General features: G+C 42.1%; 1 protein-coding gene across 2 annotated transcripts in view; it reads right to left on the reverse strand.

The window, feature by feature from the left end:
• ODAD2 (outer dynein arm docking complex subunit 2) overlaps positions 1 to 19,437 on the reverse strand; it is a 165,766-nt gene that overhangs the window by 25,464 nt on the left and 120,865 nt on the right. For both annotated transcript variants that reach the window (XM_054020776.1, XM_054020777.1), the window contains 2 exons: positions 17,208 to 17,396; positions 16,303 to 16,524 (listed from right to left, as the gene is read on the reverse strand). In XM_054020776.1, coding sequence (XP_053876751.1) covers positions 16,303 to 16,524; positions 17,208 to 17,396 — 411 coding nt within the window. The remainder of the gene's footprint in view (positions 1 to 16,302; positions 16,525 to 17,207; positions 17,397 to 19,437) is intronic.

The following is a 19,437-nucleotide window of genomic DNA, read 5'->3' on the forward strand; positions in this document are numbered from 1 at the left end:
AAAAGGCTTCATGAAAATTTCCCCCCGCCTCTCACAAAAATGTTAATTTATCAGAGCAGCTGAAAGGGTAAGGAACCCGGGACTATAACTGAGAGAGAGCTTCCATATTATTTAACTCATAATTGATATAATTCAAAGTAAAATTTCACAGCGCGGTCTGTTCTAAGACTAAAAATGCATGAGGGGAGTCAGAAAAAGGAACGGCGACCTGTTTACGCCCAGTTTCAAACTGGTGACGTTCATGTGTTAGGTGAACGTGATCACTACTACACTACAGGACTTTTGTGTGTTAGGTGAACATGATAATCACTACATTATGGGGCTTATCTTTTTTTGCCACAGACTTTGCCAAATGCACAGGAATGTTTTCTCTAGCTACAGAAGCTACCTAATGCAATGTTTATATCTGTGGCCTTCCTGCTCACAAAGCGGTCATGCCCCTGCCCAAGGCTGCCACAGCAACCTGGCTCAGGCAGGATCGCTAGTGAGGCATGATATTTTGCTGTTAAGCAAACACAGCAATTCTTTCCTGGCCTCTGCCACTGAATGCCTCCATGCATTAGGCTATGCCCTATCAGTGCGGGAGGACTGTATGAGCTTGGAAAACGTGTCACTGCAAGTGCATTTTTTTCGCCTTCTAATCTGCAATAACCTCAGGACGGAGATTATAGGGGAAACGTAGAAACATTCTGGGAGGACTGCATGGTCACCTGTGCTGCTGAGTGCTGCTGAGTTCGCCACGCTGGCCAAACAGGAAATGAAATTCAAAGGTTCCCGGGGCTTTTCCTGTGTACCTGGCTAGTGCATCTGAGTTCAAAGTGGTGTCCAGAGCGGACACAATGGAGCACTCTGGGATAGCTCCTGGAGGCCAATACCATCGAATTGCATCCACACTACCCCAAATTTGACCTGGCGATGTCGATTTCAGTGCTAATCCCTTCGTCAGGGGAGGAGTACAGAAACTGATTTTAAGAGCCCTTTAAGTCGAAAAAAATGGCTTCATCATGTGGACGGGCGCAGGTTAAGTCAATGTAACGCTGCTAAATTCGACCTAGACTCATAGTGTAGACCAGGGCTGTGACAATTTTATTTATGCTGAGTAGTAATTTATAACATAAATAGTCCCACTGAAGTCAATGGGAAGACTTGTAAAGAAAAGTACTCAACATGAGTTAGGGCATCACAGTCTGGCCCTAGGTTGGTAATTATGGGAAGGGTTTAATATGCATCCACTCTTATTGGAGTCACAGAGTTAGCTTGAACAACAATCAGGGACAGAGAGTAACATAAAAAAACCTTTAAAATGATTTGGAATCAACTAGTTATTCAGTGGCTAACCTATTTAACCATGTAATCTTAATGTTATTCTTGTACTCCCTCCCACTTTTCCTCCTATTGTTTGCTATGCCCATTGTTAAATCTTGCTTCAGATTACATTGCAAGCTTTTGGGGGAAGGGATCATGTCTTTCCATGTATTTGTACAGTGCTAGCACAATGGGGCCCAGATCCTGATTGAGGCCTTTGGGCACTAGCACATAACAGAGTGAGATTCTGTTCTGAACCTCTAAGAGCACTAACACAGAATTGACAGCCCAGGGGGAGGGAACAGGGAAGCTAAAGTGCCTTTAAGTCAGCTCTTCACCCTCCTGATCCGGGGCTGTTTTGGAGGGTGGAGAACCCCCTAGCATAATTTAGATGGCCCTGGAGCCATCTAAGCTACACATACCATCCAGGTCTACCTTATGGGTCAGAGTTCTACCTGAAATCTATGCAGTACTGCTTGCTGAGGCCCAGCCACTGACACAACCATCACCCTGCAAGTCCCCTACAGCAGGATTTACAAGGAGGACCTCAGGAGGCAGCCTGATGGCTGTCCCCACAGTGTCTGCATTTGGAAAATCCCCCCTTGACAGAATAAAGGGTTTTTCATAGATTCTAAGGCCAGAAGGGAATACTGTGATCATCTAGTCTGACCTCCTGCATAACACAAGACATAGGACTTCCCTGTGTTAATTTCCATTTGAACCAGAGCAGATTTTTTAGAAAACATCCAATCTTGATTTAAACATTTCCAGTGATGAAGAATCCACCATAAATCTGGGTAAATTGTTTCAATAGTTAATTACTCTCACTGTTTAAAACGTGTGCCTTATTTCTAATCTATATTTGTCTGGCTTCAACTTCCAGCCACCAGATCCTGTTACACCTTTATCTGCTAGATTGAAGAGACATCTGTTATGCAGTGTCTGTTTCCCATGTAGGTACTTCTAAACCAGGGATCAGCAACCTTTGGCACGCGGCCCTCCAGGGCCGGTTTATTTACCTGCCACATCCACAGGTTCGGCCGATCGCGGCTCCCACTGGCTGCAGTTCGCCGCTCCAGGCCAATGGGGGCTGCGGGAAGCGGCGCGGACTGAGGGATGTGCTGGCCACTGCTTCCCGCTGCCCCCATTGGCCTGGAGTGGCAAACCGCGGCCAGTGGGAGCCACGATCGGCCGAACCTGCAGAGGTGGCAGGTAAACAAACCGGCCCAGCCCGCCAGGGTGCTTACCCTGGCGGGCCATGTGCCAAAGGTTGCCAATCCCTGTTCTAAACTGTGATCAAATCACCCTTAACCTACAGATTGAGCTCCTTGAGTCTTTCATTACAAGGCACGTTGTCCGATTCTTTAATTATTCATGTGACTCTTCTCTGACCCTTCTTCAGTCTTTCAATATCCTTCCTGGATTGTGAACACCAGAACTGGATACAATATTTTAGTAGCAGTCATACCATGCCAAATACAGAGGTGATATAACCTATCTATATTTACTCAATATTCCTCATTTTATACATCCAAGGATCACAATAGCCTTTTTGGCCACAGCATCGCACTAGGAGCTCATGTTCAGTTGATTTCTACTACAACCCTCACATATTTTTCAATCATTGCTTCTCAAGACAGCATCCCCCACCCTGTAAGTATGGCCTGCATATGGGATTCAATTAATGAAATATTAAAAGAGGGTAATATAATTAATGCCAATCAACATGGGGATTTGTGAAAAATAGATCTTCTCCAACTTAATGTCTTGTTTTTGATGAGATTACAAACGTGGTTAATAAGAGTAATAGCACTAATGTAATATACTTAGACTTCTGTAAGACATTTGATTTGGTACTGCATGATATTTTGGTTAAGAAACTAGAACAATACAAAGTCAACAAGGCACACAATAAATGCATTAAAAACTGTCTCACTGATAGGTCTCAAAATGTAATTGCAATTGGAAACCCATCATAGAACAGGTTTGTTTCTACTGGGATCTTGCAAAGATTGGTTCTTGGCCCGCTACTATTTAACATTTTTATCAGTAACCTGGAAAAAAACATAAAATTATTACTGATAACGTTTACAGGTTACACAAAGATTGAGGGTGCAGTAAACAATGAAGAGGACAGATCACTGATACAAAACTATTTGGATTGCTAGGTAAGTTGGATGCAAGAAAACAATGTATGTTTAAATATGACAAAATGTAAAGTTACACATATAGGAACAAAGAATGAAGGCCATACTTTCAGGATGGGGGATTTATAACTTATTAATCTATTGTTATTTTGCCTGGGATCGATATCAGGCTGACAGTCCCTTAACTACCCAGGTCATCCCATTTACCCTTTTTAAAAATTAGCATAACATTAGCTTTCTTTTCATCCTCTGGAACATCCCACAGGTCCAAGTCTTACTGAAAAATCAACAATAAAGCTCCAGAGAGCTCCTTAGCCAGCTCTTTTAAAACTACTGGAAGCAAGTTATCTTGATCTGCTGAATTAAAAATGCCTAACTTTAGTAGCTGCTGTTTAACATCCTCCTAAGTTACTGTTGGAATGGAAAGTATTTGATTACATGATTTGAATTAGGGCTGTCAATTAATCACAGTTAACTGACATGATTAACTAAAAAAAAAATTAAACACGATTAAAAAAATTAATCATGCTTAATCGCAGTTTTAATCACACTGTTAAACAATAGAATACCAATTGAAATTTATTACATATTTTGGATGTTTTTCTACATTTTTCAAATATATTGATTTCAAATACAACACAGAATAGAAAGTGTACAATGCTCACTTTATATTATTTTTATTACAAATATTTGCACTGTAAAAATGACTAAAAGAAATAGTATTTTTAATTCACCTCATATAAGTACTGTAGTGCAATCTCTTTATCATGAAAGCTCAACTTACAAATGTAGGGGTTTTTTTTTGTTACATGACTGCACTAAAAAACAAAAATATGTAAAACTTCAGCGTCTGCAAGTCCACTCAGTCCTACATCTTCTGCAGCCAATTACTAAGAGAAACAAGTTTGTTTACATTTACAGGAGATAATGATATGATAGAGGTCTATAAAATCATGATGGGTGTGGAGAAAATAAATAAGGAAGTGTTATTTACTCCTTCTCATAACACAAGAATTAGGGGACATCAAATGAAATTAATAGACAGCAAGTTTAAAACAAACAAAAGGAAGTATTTTTTTCACACAACGCACAGTCAACCTGTGGAACTCCTTGCCAGAGGATGTTGTGAAGGCCAAGACTATAACAGGGTTCAAAAAAGAACTAAATAAATTCATGGAGTATCCTCTATTAGCCAGGATGGACAGGGATGGTGTCCCTAGCCTCTGTTTGAAAGAAGCTGTGAATGAGCGACAGGGAATGATCACTTGATGATTACCTATTCATTCCCTCTGGGGCACCTGGCACTGGCCACTGTCAGAAGATAGGATACTGGGCTAGATGGACCTTTGGTCTGATACACTATGGTCGTTGTTATGTTCTTAATGCTGCCCACTTCTTATTTACAATGTCACCTGAAAGTGAGAACAGACGTTCGCATAGCACTTTTGTAGCCGGCATTGCAAGGTATTTACGTGCCAGATATGCTAAACATGTGTATGCCCCTTCAGGCTTTGGCCACCATTCCAGAGGACATGCTTCCATGCTGATGACGCTCGTTAAAAAAATAATACCTTAATTAAATTTCAGGGAGTGAGGGATCGTTTTCCAGGATAGGTTGTAGATCATTGATAATGCGCTGGAGAGGTTTTAGCTGGGGGCTGTACGTGATGGCCAGTGGTGTTCTGTTATTTTTCTTGTTGGGCCTATCCTGTAGTAGGTGATTTCTGGGTACCCGTCTTACTCTGTCAATCTGTTTCCTCACTTCCCCAGGTGGGTATTGTAATTTTAAGAATGCTTGATAAAGATCTTGTAGGTGTTTGTCTCTGTCTGATGGATTGGAGCAAATTCAGTTGTATCTTAGGGCTTGGCTGTAGACAATGGATCGTGTGATGTGTCCTGGATGGAAGCTGGAGACAACCTATCCTGTAAAATGATCCCTCACTCTCACAGACCTTGGGAGGCAGGCCCCCAACCTGAAGCAAATACTCACCAGCAACTACACACCACACCACAGTAACACCAACCCAGGAACCAATCCCTGTAGCAAACCTCATTGCCTCCTCTGTCCCCATATCTACTCTAGCAACACCATCAGAGGACCCAAGCAGATCAGCCACACCATCAAGGGCACATTCACCTGCACATCTACTAATATTATATATGCCATCATGTGCCAGCAATGCCCTTCTGCCATGTACGTTGGCCAGACCGGAAGGTCCCTACGTAAAAAAATAAATGGACACAAATCGGACATCAGGAATGGTAACATACAAAAGCCAATAGGTGAACACTTCAGCCTCCCTGGACATTCTATAACAGATTTAAAAGTAACTATTCTTGAACAAAAAAACTTCAGAAACAGACTTCAAAGGGAAATAGCAGAACTAAAATTCGTTTGCAAATTTAACACTATTAATTTGGGCTTGAATAGGGACTGAGAGTTGCTGGCTCATTACAAAAGCAGTTTTGCCTCTCCTGGAATTGACACATCCTCATCTATTATTGGGAGTGGATTACATCCGCCCTGATCGAATTGGCCCTGTCAACACTGGTTCTCCACTTGGGAGGTACTCCCTTCTCTTCATGTCTCATTATATAATGCCTCCATCTGTAACTTTCACTCCATGCATCTGAAGAAGTGAGGTTTTTTAACCATGAAAGCTTATGCCCAAATAAATCTGTTAGTCTTTAAGGTTCCACCGGACTCCTTGTTGTTTTAATTAAATTTGTGACAACTCTTTGGGGGAGAATTGTATGTCTTCTGCTCTGTGTTTTAACCACATTCTGCCATATATTTCATGTTAAAGCAGTCCTCAATGATGACCCGGCATGTTCGTTTTAAGAACGCTTTCACTGCAGATTTGACAAAATGCAAAGAAGGTACCAATGTGAGATTTCTAAAGATAGCTACAGCACTTGACTTGACCCAAGATTTGAGAATCTGAAGTACCTTTCAAAATCTGAGAGAGACAGGGTGTGGAGCATACTATCAGAAGTCTTAAGAGAGCAACACTCCGATGCGGAAACTACAGAACCCGAACCACCAAAAAATAAAATCAACCTTTTGATGGTGACACCTGACTCAGATGATGAAAATGAACATGTGGTGGTCTGCACTGCTTTGAATCATTATCGAGCAGAACCCATCATCAGCATGGATGCATGTCCTCTGGAATGGTGATTGAAGCATGAAGGGACATATGAATCTTTAGTGCATTTGGCATGTAAATATTGTGCGACGCCGGGTACAACAATGCCATGCGAATGCCTGTTCTCACTTTTAGGTGACATTGTAAACAAAAGTGGGCAGCATTATCTCCTGCAAATGCAAACAAACTTGTTTGTCTGAGCGATTGGCTGAACAAGAAGTAGGACTAAGTGGACTTGTAGGCTCTAAAGTTTTACATTGTTTTATTTTTGAATGCAGTTATTTTTTATACATTACTCTACATTTGTAAGTTCAACTTTCATGATAAAGAGACTGCACTATAGTACTTGTATTAAGTGAATTGAAAAATACTATTTCTTTTATTTTTACAGTGCAAATATTTATAATAAAAATAAATATTAAGTGAGCATTGTACACTTTGTATTCTGTGTTGTAACTGAAATCAATATATTTGAAAACATGGAAAATATCCAAAATATTTATATAAATGGTATTCAATTATTAACAGTGTGATTAATCGCGCGATTAATCACGATTATTTTTTTAATCACATGATTAATCATGATTAATGTTTTTAATTTCTTGACAGCTCTAATTTGAATATATCATCCTGGTTTTTCTCAAATAGAGAACAGAAATATTTATTGAATACATTTGCTTTTCTGAATTGTTACTAAGAATTGTACCATTTCCATCTAGCAGTGGACCAATATCATTATTGGGATTCTTTTTATTCCTAATATACTTAAAAAACTCCTTGTTGTTGTTTTTAACTCTGCTGGCCATAGATTTCTCCTTATGTCCTCTGGCTTCTCTTATCAATTTTCTACAATTCCTGGCTTCTGATTTATATTCATAGTTATCAACTTCCCTTTTTCCATTTGTTTCCCAAATATGGGGAGGTCCCCTGTATACAATGGGGTTGAGTTCTTCAAAAACGACGATGGATACCGAAACAATGTATACCAGGGAATTTTTCCCCATAAGAAACAATGGAATAAAGGAGGGATGTATTCACAACTTCACCACACTTGCCTACGACAACGCTCTTTTTGCCTAAACAGTGTACCTTTTTACAATGACAGGTTATACACATTTACACATAAAACATTGAATAAAATAATGTAGAACCCTGCTAACACCATTCAAACACATAGAACATTTTAATACAGTAAATACAGTACAGTAATACAGTATAAAACAGTGTCAATTACACTAAACTTAGGTAGGGGAGGTGGCTGGCTTTTCCATGGCTGGCTTTTTGGTTGCAGAAGTCTTAAAAAAGGATTCAGAGTAACAGCCGTGTTAGTCTGTATCCGCAAAAAGAAGAACAGGAGTACTTGTGGCACCTTAGAGACTAACAAATTTATTAGAGCATAAGCTTTCGTGGATATATGCATCCGAAGAAGTGGGCTGTAGTCCACGAAAGCTTATGCTCTAATAAATTTGTTAGTCTCTAAGGTGCCACAAGTACTCCTGTTCTTTTTTTTAAAAAAGGATTTTATCGACACCTGCTCTCCTGCACGAATCTTTGAATGATAGATCTCCCTGTAGCAAGCCACTGCATCACTGAGAGCTCTGGAGACTTTGGCAGACCGTTCACCGCTCTGTATGATTTCCGTCATCTCATCCAGCAATCCAAAGAAACGGGAGAGATTCTTTGTAATTGGACTCCTGGCTTCCTGCCCTATGTCATCATCATCATCGTCCTTGCTTTCTTCGGATATCCATTTTTGGTCCAGCTCAATCAGTTTCTCATTTGTCATTTGCTTAGCGTGAGACCACAACAATTCCTATACATCCTCCTCCTCCACCTCCTCAATGCTGACATCCTTCGCAAACTTGACAATTTCTTGCTCGAGAGTAGGAATGGCATCAAATCCCATGAAGCTGTGGACAGCATCTGGCTATGCATGGCACCAAATGCCATTCATAAATTGTGAAGTGACCTCTTCCCCCGAATCATCAATGTTTTCCACGCTGTTCAAGATGTTGTAAGACTTCCAAAACCCCTTTACACTGGGCTTTCCTTCATCTGCCATCTCCTTAATCACCATGGAGAACGTCCTCCATAGGTAATAAGCCTTGAACATGGCCGGTGGATGCAAGTATAGTACTGTACTGTACAATAGGGGAACGTGTTGCAATTCACGTCCGTCCCAATCTGTGCAAATGATGGATATGTGGATCAGGACCAACGTAAATCGGAACATATTCCCCCATTGATGAGTGACGGATATCCGAACAATGGATAAGGGGGAGATGTATACCGGGGGCCCCCTGTATATATATTATTTTCGATAGCTCCTTTAATTTCCCCTCTAAGCCAGACTGTTTTTTTTAACCAGTGTAGCCTTCTTTCTCAATTTTGGGATTGTGGCTCTTGGGTATCTAGTAAAATGTTCTTAAACAGTTCACAATTATCATTTATATTTTTTAAAGGGACCAAGTATATTATTGGTTTGGACTTTATGGTGTTTGGACATAAATTTAATGAAACCATGATCACTTGCACCTAAGCAACCACTAATTTTTACTTCTGGAATCAATTCCTTTTTATCAGTCAAGATGAGATTTAATACAGAATTTCCCCATGTTGTATGCAACACTTTTTGAGTCAATAAATGATCATCTATAATTTTTAGAAATTCTGAGGACATTTTAGTACTGGCAGCATGAAACCTCCAGCATATGTCACTCAGATTGAAGTCCTCCATAATAATGGAGGTTTTTTCCCTCACATTATAGTTAGATAGATGCTGAAGGAATCAGTCATCCTGTTCTCTCATATGATTTAGTGATCTGTAGCAGACACCAACTAGAATCCCATCTTGTGCTTTAACTGTTAGAACATTGATCCATAAGAATTCAAGATCATGTTCTTAATTGTCAATGACTTGGAAACAGGTGATTTGTTGACATAGAATGTTACTCTCCCATTCGTTCTGCCCATTCAGTCCTTCCTAAATATGTTATAATTAAGGTTAAGATTTAGTCATGGGTTTTTTTTTAGTAAAAGTCATGGACAGATCACGGGCAATAAATAAAAATTCATGGCCTATGACCTATCCATAGCTTTTACTAAAAATACCCCTGACTAAATCTTAGCTGCTCCTGGGGCTCCGGGGCGCTGTTGCTCTGGGTGGTCCAGGGCACCGCTGCTCTGGGGGTTCCGGGGGACCAACAGCTGGCCCCTGCTCCAGTGACAGGGGCTAACTGCCCGTTTGTATGCTGCTCCAAGGCTCCAAGGGACCATTGCTCCGATGTCCTCCGGGGCAGCCCCCAGGGCCACATCTGCTCTGGGATCGCTGCTCTGTAGCTACCCGCAAGACCACTGCTGTTCTGGCACCCCCTGGAGCAAGCTGCCCCAGGCCGCCCCAGTAGTGGCTGGTGTGGCTGGCCCTGGGGCTACTCCTGCAGCAGCTGTCCGAGGGCCACCCCAGCAATGGCCAGTGCGGGTGGCCCTGGGGCACTCCATTGCAGCTGCAGAAGTCACGGAGGTCCCAGAAAGTCATGGCATCTATTACTTCTGTGACAGACTTGCAGCCTCAGTTATAATCACTGATTTTCGCATTCCAATCATGCAAACCTTCCCATCAGGTTTTAGTACTATCAGTTAGGTTGAATTTATGCTTATAAGTGAACTATTCCAATTCCTCTTGTTTATTATCCAGGTTCCAAGCACTGCTGTATAGACAATTATAAGAATTTCTTTTCAGATCCCATGTTGTCTTCATTAATTTTGTTCTCAACATCCTGATTTTGTGCTAAATCATGCTAATTTCTTCCGTCATTTCACTCTCCTTTTTTGTTGTTAGTTTAATATGCTCTTGACTAGTCTAGCCAGCCTGTGCCCTAGAAGATTGTTTTTCTTTCTACTGAGATGGAGGCCATCCACATTATACAGCCCCTCTCCCCATAGAAGGTATACAACACCAAACCCAAAACCAAAGCCCTTACATTACTTACCTAGTCAGTGTTCACTTCCAGAAGCTTCTGCCTTCTGTCTTTCTTCACTTACGAGGCAGGAAATATCTCCGAGGCGATCACTTGGACATTCTTCTCCTTCAGCACCCTTCTGAGTTCCTTAAAGTCATCTATAATCTGTAAAATGTCCTGTGAAGCAGTGTCATTAGTGCTGATATGCACTGTCATCAGTGGATTATTATCTTATTATCTATTATTCAGTCTTAGAGTTACATCTCGTTTCTTGGCTCCGGGAAGAGTGTACGCCAACCATCCTGTTGTCCACCTGTCCTTTGCAGAATGTTCTTTCCATTCTTCTTAGTACAGCATCCCCAATAAGGATCATCTTACTTCCTCTTTTGTGGGCATGCTTGTAGGTTGGGCTGAGAAACCATCCTCGGGTATGTCCTGTACACCTCTCCATTCCATTTGACCAGCTGGATCCTCAGAGATATTTTCTTTAGTTTCCATGCCAAGAACATGATAATGATAGGATTCTCCTAGCTGTGTGGAATTCTTTCTGGTCCTCTTCTCTCTGGTGGTCACAGCCTACCCATCCACATCTGCCTCCAGCCATGTAGAATGCCACCTGGTTCTCTTGCCTCTGGTGATTATGAACTACCAAGTCTCCTCTCTGGTTTGATTTCTGGCTTCAGGCAGGAAAGAACACATGGCCTATTCATTGCAGGTCACAATCACTGTTCCATCACTGGCCATCATGGTATTGAGTGTAGAACTGTACATAGAATGAAAACCTTACACATTCCCTCTATAAACTCCCTCTGAAACGCTACTGATTGCTGCTCCTGTTCTCCTACTCATGAGTTAGCCAGGCAAATGACTTGTATGTCAGGCCTTGCTGTTCAGTTCCCCTCCCTCATTAACATGAAGGAATTACCCTCTAGGACTGATCAAACACTGGATCTGTTCAAGGACCCAAGGGTCCCAGCCACATAGCCCTCCTCTCACTAAGGCACAAACAGACCTGACTCACCCAGACTGTTCAGGGGCCCACAGTCAAGCCACATGACTTTGCCAGAAAATAAATGAACAAAAAGACAGACCAAACACAAACCCTCACCAAGTCCCTTTACCTCCACGAACAGGATCTGCAGCTACTCTCTCTGAAACTCCATTTGCCACTCCTGTTTGCCACCACTCTGGCCCTTTTATGCATCATGAAGGGGAGCAGGTTTCAAGTTTTCACCCATATTTAATAAAAAAAATTACTTTGGATTGGGAATTTTAGAGGGTGGGTGATTTTTGAGGGGTGAAGGGGAGGAGGGTCTTTTAAAAAGCATTGAGGTAAGGCAATGCAATATGCTTCTCAGGAAACAGTGGTAATTTCCAATTTGATGGGAAAGAAATTTGGCATGCCTCATGCTAATTCATATACAAGTTTATTGCCTACAGGGAGTTGACCAGAAGTTTCACACTATCTAGAGGAATAGTTACTCCACAGCAACCTGGGGTGTAAATGTACCTTGCGGTAGTCTGCCAAATATTGTCTGTGTTGATCCTGTTGCTGCATTAGGGAACTTTTAGTGCATGGCAGCAGAGTCCACACAGACAATTAGTATACAGCAGGCTAGTACAAAGTCAATTTGCAACCCAGCTTGCCAAACATTAACTATTTATTTAGATAAGCCATAGGCTTCTCTCCATTTCTCAACATCCTTCCTTGAGCCATTCATTAAAACAATTGACACCATGGCTTCTCTTTCTATCAACTGGCCTCACGTTAATGCTTCGTCAGGAAGAGGCCTTTAATAATACCTCAGTTCATAAGTTATAAACTTTCAAAATATCTGGATAATTAAAGCCCAGAAATAATTACTTGTGAAGAAGTGTTTTGGTATGTTTAGACGTATATAATTATTTCATATTCTTCAGAACAAATGTCGGTAATTAAACACTGCTATGATTACTCACTTGAATGTAAATGAAAATTAACACATGGAGAATTTAAATGTTGTATTTTATGCAGGTATTTAATAAAATTAAGCAATTTAGCTTAACCAGTTAATTTGTAGCTCTTAAAACTAACCATGGAGTGCATTGAAGCCAATCACACACAAATTTGATGCTAGACAAAATTATATTAAAAACTTGCTTCTTTGAATTTTAAAATATTAATTGGAATTGTTCCCCAAGACTTCACTTACAATAAGCTCACCTCTCCCGCTCAAGAAGCCTTGTTTTTGTATACTATTTTTTGGAATTTGGCACAGTGGTTTGGGATGGTTTTAAAACTATTCAAAGTGTCATGTCCATTGTTAGCTCAAAGGTTCCAGCCATGCATAAGAATGCCTAACAACAACTCAGACTTCAGACCTTAAACTACAATGCTGCTTAAATGTTTAATTTTACATTCTGAAGTCTCATCCTTCAAGACTCCCTATCCCAGCCCCCCCAACCCCACTACCAGTCTCCCCATATCGTTCCCTGTTTCTTTGAACAGCTATTCCCAGTCCTTCCTCACTGCAACTCCCCGGCACCTTGCCCCAGTCTCCTTGTCCAGCCCATCCCAGTTCTCTTACACACTCATCAAATTCTCTCTCTCCCTGCCCCCAGCCTCCAGCTACCTGACCCCCTGCCCACATACCTGGCATGGAAAATTTCAGCCCAAATGGTTAAAGTTTGGCAAAGTTATGGGCAACTGAAAATAAGATCTTATAATGGGAAATGTTGGGCAAATTTACCAGCCAAGCTAGAAGCTCCTATAGCTAGAACTGAAAGTTAAAAATGAACCTAGATCCAGGTGAAATCTTAATAAAATAAAAGTACTTTATCATCATCCTATACAGCTTAAAGTGTGCTATGAGCTTTACAGATAAAAAGGAAGACAGGATCCTTCTTCTGGGGGTACTTGCAATCAAATTTTAGACATGATACAATGAGTGAGAACAACAAACTGTAGTTGGGCAATAAACAGGAAAAGGATGCTGGGGATCTGGTCAAGAGTCCAGACTAGAAAGGGAGGATAAGCAGGAACAGACAACCCCAAATTCTCTCTAGCCATAGAGCACAGTTGCAAGATGGGCTGTGATGGTAGTATAAAGCTTCCCCACACTACATTACCAATATTATGACCTACATAGACTACATAATATGGGCAAGAGAGTAGTTCAAACTTGAGTCAGTCCTAGGTTGACCATATTTCCCTATGCTGAATACAAGACACCTGGTAAAATTACTCATGTTCAAGCGAGTTCAACGGCAATCAATCAGAGCGATTTAGTACAAATGTTCAAATTAACATCAAGTTGACAGAGCCCATGTTAAAAAGAAATACTGCGTAGTTGGATTCTTTTTATTTACCATCTTATCTTTAGTGCTTTAGAGTTCACATGAGGAGAGGTAACACACACACACACACCCATACACCTCTCTCACACAGGGCAGGGGTGACCGACTGACCAGACCTTCCCTGCCTGGCGCTCTCCACCCTCCATGGCTGGCTGGGTCCCTGGGATGGACCCGCTTCTCCTGGTTCCTGGTGCCGCGTCTTCCCAAGGCATCACTTGGTGGGGGAGCACGCAGGGTCACATACCTCCCTCCCCAGATTTCTGCCAGGGTTCACACCAGAAGGTGGCCACCAGCAGCCTTTTGGCACTGTGCGGGAGGGAAGGGATGGGAGCTGCTTCCAGCCGCAGGAGAGAAGGGGCCGGGGAAGGGATGACCTGGCCTGTGTCTTTGCAGAGCTCATCTCTTACCCCCCACCTCCTGTGGCTGGAAGCAGCTTGTCCCTTCCTGCCCACACAGTGCCGAAAGGCGGCTAACACCTCCATGCTGCTGCTGGCCCCTGATATAATCCAGTCGCCTCCTGTCCCCCGGCTACAGCGTGGGCAGGAAGGGGTTAAGCCCTAAGGATGCACTGTGCACCAGGGCCCAGGGAACATGACTGCAGGGGCTTCAGGGAACCCGGCCAGAGAGGTGGCTCAGCAGGGGAGAGTGCCAAGCAGACGGAGCAGCCACACACTCCCTGGGGGGAAGAACGAAGGGAGGTGGTGGTGAAGAGGGTGCTAAGCCCCTGCCCGGCGGGGGGAGGGCTACTGTGGAGCCTGCTGGGTCAGAGTTCAAACAGGCTGGAAATCACTTCCTCCCCCATCACTCCAGAGCTTAGGTGAGGGATGGAGAGGTTTCCCCATGCCAGCACTGTGTGGGGCTTTGGCACATGCAGGGCTTGGCTCCTCCTGGCCAGTGTCCCAGGCCAGAGGGTCTTGGGCTTTCCCAGGGCTCCGGCCCAGCCATAGGCAGTGGGGGAAGGAAGGAGCCTACTGGCCAGGCTGTTGGTCAGCTGAGCACTCTGATCAGGGGCTGGTTCTCTGCACAGCGCTGGGAGAGGGATGCACCCTGCCCCGGGGGATATGGAGGAGCAGTGGGGCTGAGGTGGCTGAAGGGGCAAAGCAAGGAGAGGACAGTGAAAGGGGGGAGCACGTAAAGGGCTGATGGGTGGGCAGCAGAGGTGACACATAACCGGCTTCTGCCTGGTGCCTGACCGCACACACCAGACACCACAGCTCGCAGCATGCAATCAATGCCAGCAGGAATGGGATGGGGGATGGGGCCCTGCTGGCCGAGAATTTGCACGCAGCGGGGGCTGCGCTGACGGACCAGCAGAGGGAGTGGCCGGCCTGCACGCTGCGGCCACTGGATCCCCCCACTCGCCGCTGGTGGGCAGATGGCTGGTGAGCAGGGATCCGGCCGGCACCAGGACTTGCCAGAACTGAGGGGGGAGGAGGGAGACAGAAAATATGGGACAATTTGCCTCTTTTTAAGAAAAAGTCGTGACACCTGCAGGAGGGCTTAAATACGGGACTGTCCCTTTAAAAAGGGACATCTGGTCACCTCAGTTCAAATCTTGGCCTCTCAACCGATTCATGCAATAAATGCATCATCATTAACACAAATACAAGATATGACTTTAAAATTCACAATAATATTGCACCATAAAGCATCCTTTTTGCTTCCAGCACATTTATTCTGGATGCTAAAGTAAAAAGAAGAATTCTAAATAGTACACCCTTTAGGAAATTTACCATAATTGGCTTAACACACTTCCCATCCCCTTCCCCCCATCTCAAAGGCCATAATCCTGGTCTGTCCAGTTCCTCTGACTTTAACCTCTGGAGTCAAAACCTTTACTAGTAAAAGCTTCTAATAAGAAGACATACCCCTAACAGATAAAAAAACCTTTGGGTAATGTGCTGTCATGTCACAAGACTTTTAAAAGTGAATGCAGAGCCCAAAGAGCTCCTAGGCTTGTACTACTTTACCTTAACTTGGCCCAACAAGATCCATTACATAAGTGGATTCAGCTGCTCTCAGATTCTTTCACTGCTAGGTGGCTACTGTGGCACAGAATTCAACCATCCACTAAGATGATCTAACTCATTTTTCAAAGACTAGTTGAAATAGTAAGACAATAATGACTCTGTATCACAACCAGCTTGGACTTGAGTTGAGTGAATAATCTAGAGGTGAATGGCCCATGTCATATTACCATTTCTGTCAACCATCCAGCTGACTTCTTTTTAGAATATAAATACTCTCTAACTCATTGTTTACCCAAAGTTCTCTGTAATAAACCTGAGTTGATCTCAGGTGGGCAAGTATATTCAGAAGTTCCCTCATGTGCTGGAACTCTTCTTCTTATCATGCCAATGCTATTTAACAATTTGAACCCAGAGTTGCAAAAATCTTGCACCTTACCTTCACTACTCCATTTTCATGCATGGTGATGCAGTTATTGGGATCCTCTGAAAGTTGGTACAAGGCCTGAGCAGTAGCTCGGTGAACTGATGTGTCATTTGATTTCAAGTAACGTACTAAAGGAGCCACAGCTTTGGTTTCTCCAAAGGCAATTCTGTTACTTCCCCACATACAACAGCGAGAAATGGCCTCTGCTAAATGACGCCTTAATTTGTCATTGTTCTGGGCAGAAAAAAAAAAGAATCCATTAAATATCTTTCTTAAATAAGTAGGAGAACCATATTTCCAAGTAGTTTAAGGGCAGCCACAATTTCGAAAGAAAGAAAGAAAGAAAGAAAGAAAGAAAGAAAGAAAGAAAGAAAGAAAGAAATCTCAATTTATGAAGACTCTTGCATGAGTGCAGTGGAGCTGACAGCTTTATACTGTTCTGTGCTTAACGGATGCTATATATTTTCAAAGATTCAGTGTATAGGCTGGTTGGAAATTAGGCAAAATTAGTGTTAAAATCTGTATGAAAAGCCACAGCTTGGAATGTGGCTCCATCACTAAGATTCTGATAAGGATTTCTCTGTGTTGTTCAAATATACTGCTGTTTCCCTTCCTACTTGTTCCTCCCAGAGGACAGCTGCTACATAGAGAGGCACCCTTATCCCCTTTGTACTACTTGCAAGGAATACTAAAAAGGGGTTCTTGCTCCAAAGCAGCTGTAGTATTAGTCACAGAGTGACTTCATAGCCAGTCTACATTCTGAAGTGGGAAAAGAGTCTATATCCCTTTTCCACAACTGCTGTAGAACTCACCACTCATGCCATGCTCTTTCGCTTCGGGTTTGATACAAGGACTGGAATCAAATGGCTAATTAAATTTGTATAGATGGTTGGATATTACAGAAAGATGTCACTTACTGTGTTTGCTAGTTTGGACAACAGAGGGACGACACCATGATCTGTTATAACAGCTAAATTCTCTTCATCTTTGGCTATGTTGGTAATAGCAGCACATACACTTGCTAAAACTTCTTTATTCTCGGATTTTAGCAAATTGACAATCAGTTCCAAGCCACCAACAAAGGAGCGAACCATTTCTCCAGCATCCTACGTGAAAACCAAAATAAATGTTATTTTTAAATGACCAACCTGCATTTGATACAAATATTAAAAAATATATTAAAATTGACATTATGACCTAGATATTCAAAACACTGAAACTGTCATTGGGTTGCTTTTAGTAAGAGTTACAGTTAATTCAGAATCCACAGGGTCTCCTTGCTGCATATTAAGGCTAGACTATTTTACAGGCAGTCTAAAATACTTTCATATTTTACATTAGACCTGACAGCTCAAGACAAGGGACATTATTATCCATTGATTCAGACAGCGTAAATGAACTTTCAGTTCTTCTCCAGCAGAGATTATACTAGCCATGTTAGTGAATGTGAGACATGATCCTGGTGCACTAGGAGCACCTGATGAAGCAGCTGGGCATTTTCTGGGATGTCCTAACTAGGACTGGAAATGAAAATGCAAAATCAAAATCAAACTAAACAATATACCAGTGTGACTCTGTAGAACTACAACTGAAAAATACTATTTATTTATTAATCAATTCAGTTTACCAAGCAAATATTTATATATTAATATGTAAAACAGAAAACTAGCAGTTGTGGTGCAGTGTGATTAAATTAATGCATATGGAATTCTTCTTAGGAATTTGCCTCCTGCAAAAAGGAACTGGCAGTTAGGTAACAATGTGACACGCATAGTACTTTATAGACCCTTAAAAGAGCATATAATGTAAATCAAACAGTCTTGTTTAAAGACAAATTCTTGACTCGTTAAACTACAAAATCATTGACCAATGCTATATCCCAGAGACCATGCTGATGCGTTGTACTTCATTGAGCTGAAATGTTTGAAAGAAAATATATCCATATTTTCTTTGGTACAAGCATGTGATCACTTCATACAATCTATTTTTTAGTTTTTCTAGCCATCTATGGTCAGAAACAATGCCAGGATAAGAGAGTATCGGCTAACTGATTATTCTAAAATTGTGAAAAGAAATGTGACTTGATTTTGTGAGAAAAACAGCCTGAGAGAGAGAGAGAGAGAGAAAGATTATGAAAAAAATGGAAAGAGTCTGATATAAAATATGTGGGTGAGAATGCTAAAAATAAATGGGACCCTAGAATATTAAATTGAGGTTACTTTCTGGTAACTGGAGGTTCTTCAAGATGTATGGTCCCTATTTGTATTCCACAAGTGGGTTTGCATGTGCACCAACTGCTTGCCCCAGAGCTTTTAGTAAGTCTGCACATGTGCAATTGTTCTTATGCTCTGAACCAAAGGTATAAAGGAGCAGTGTGAACCAACTCCACTCCAGTTCCTTTTCAGTTCCGTGTATCTGGTCATGGTCTGCAGCAGAGGTGATGGAGGGTGAGTAGTGGAATAGAGATACAGATAGGGATTGCACATCTTGGAGAAGCTCCAGTTACAGGTAAGTAAACTCCATTTCTTCTTCAAGTGATGGTCCCTATGTGTATTCCAAACATGTGAGATTAGTAAGCGATTGTCAAACAGGAGATGGGTGTGAGGATGCAGATGGTATGGATGTTTGCCATCCGCACTGTTGTACCTGCAGAAGTCTGGACCAATGTGTAATGTGTTGTAAAGATGTGTATGGAGCTCTAGGTAACCACCATATATATATCTAGTAAGGGTATGTCACACAAAGATGCTGCAGAGGTTCCTTGCACTCTGGTAGAAGGAGTCTCACCCCTTTTGGGCGGGAGGATATAAGATAGCCGGTAACAAAGGATGATGCAGCCAGAGATTTATTTAGAAAGTCTCTGTGCAGATAGACCTTGACCCCTTGATCAAAAGTGATGAAAAGTCTAGGTGTTTTTCTAATTGTTTTTGTTCTCTGTAGATAAAACATCAGTGCCTGTCAGACATCTACAGAGTGAAGCAGTTTGTCCTCATTAGAGACATGAGGTTTCGGAAATAATACCAGTAAATGGATGGTTTGATTAATCTAAGAACATAAGAACAGCCATACTGGGTCAGACCAAAGGTCCATCTAGCCCAGTATCCTGTCTTCCGACAACGGCCAATGCCAGGTGTCCCAGAGGAAATG

Source organism: Malaclemys terrapin, chromosome 2 (genome assembly GCF_027887155.1).
Source record: "Malaclemys terrapin pileata isolate rMalTer1 chromosome 2, rMalTer1.hap1, whole genome shotgun sequence".
Lineage (NCBI taxonomy): Eukaryota > Metazoa > Chordata > Testudines > Emydidae > Malaclemys > Malaclemys terrapin.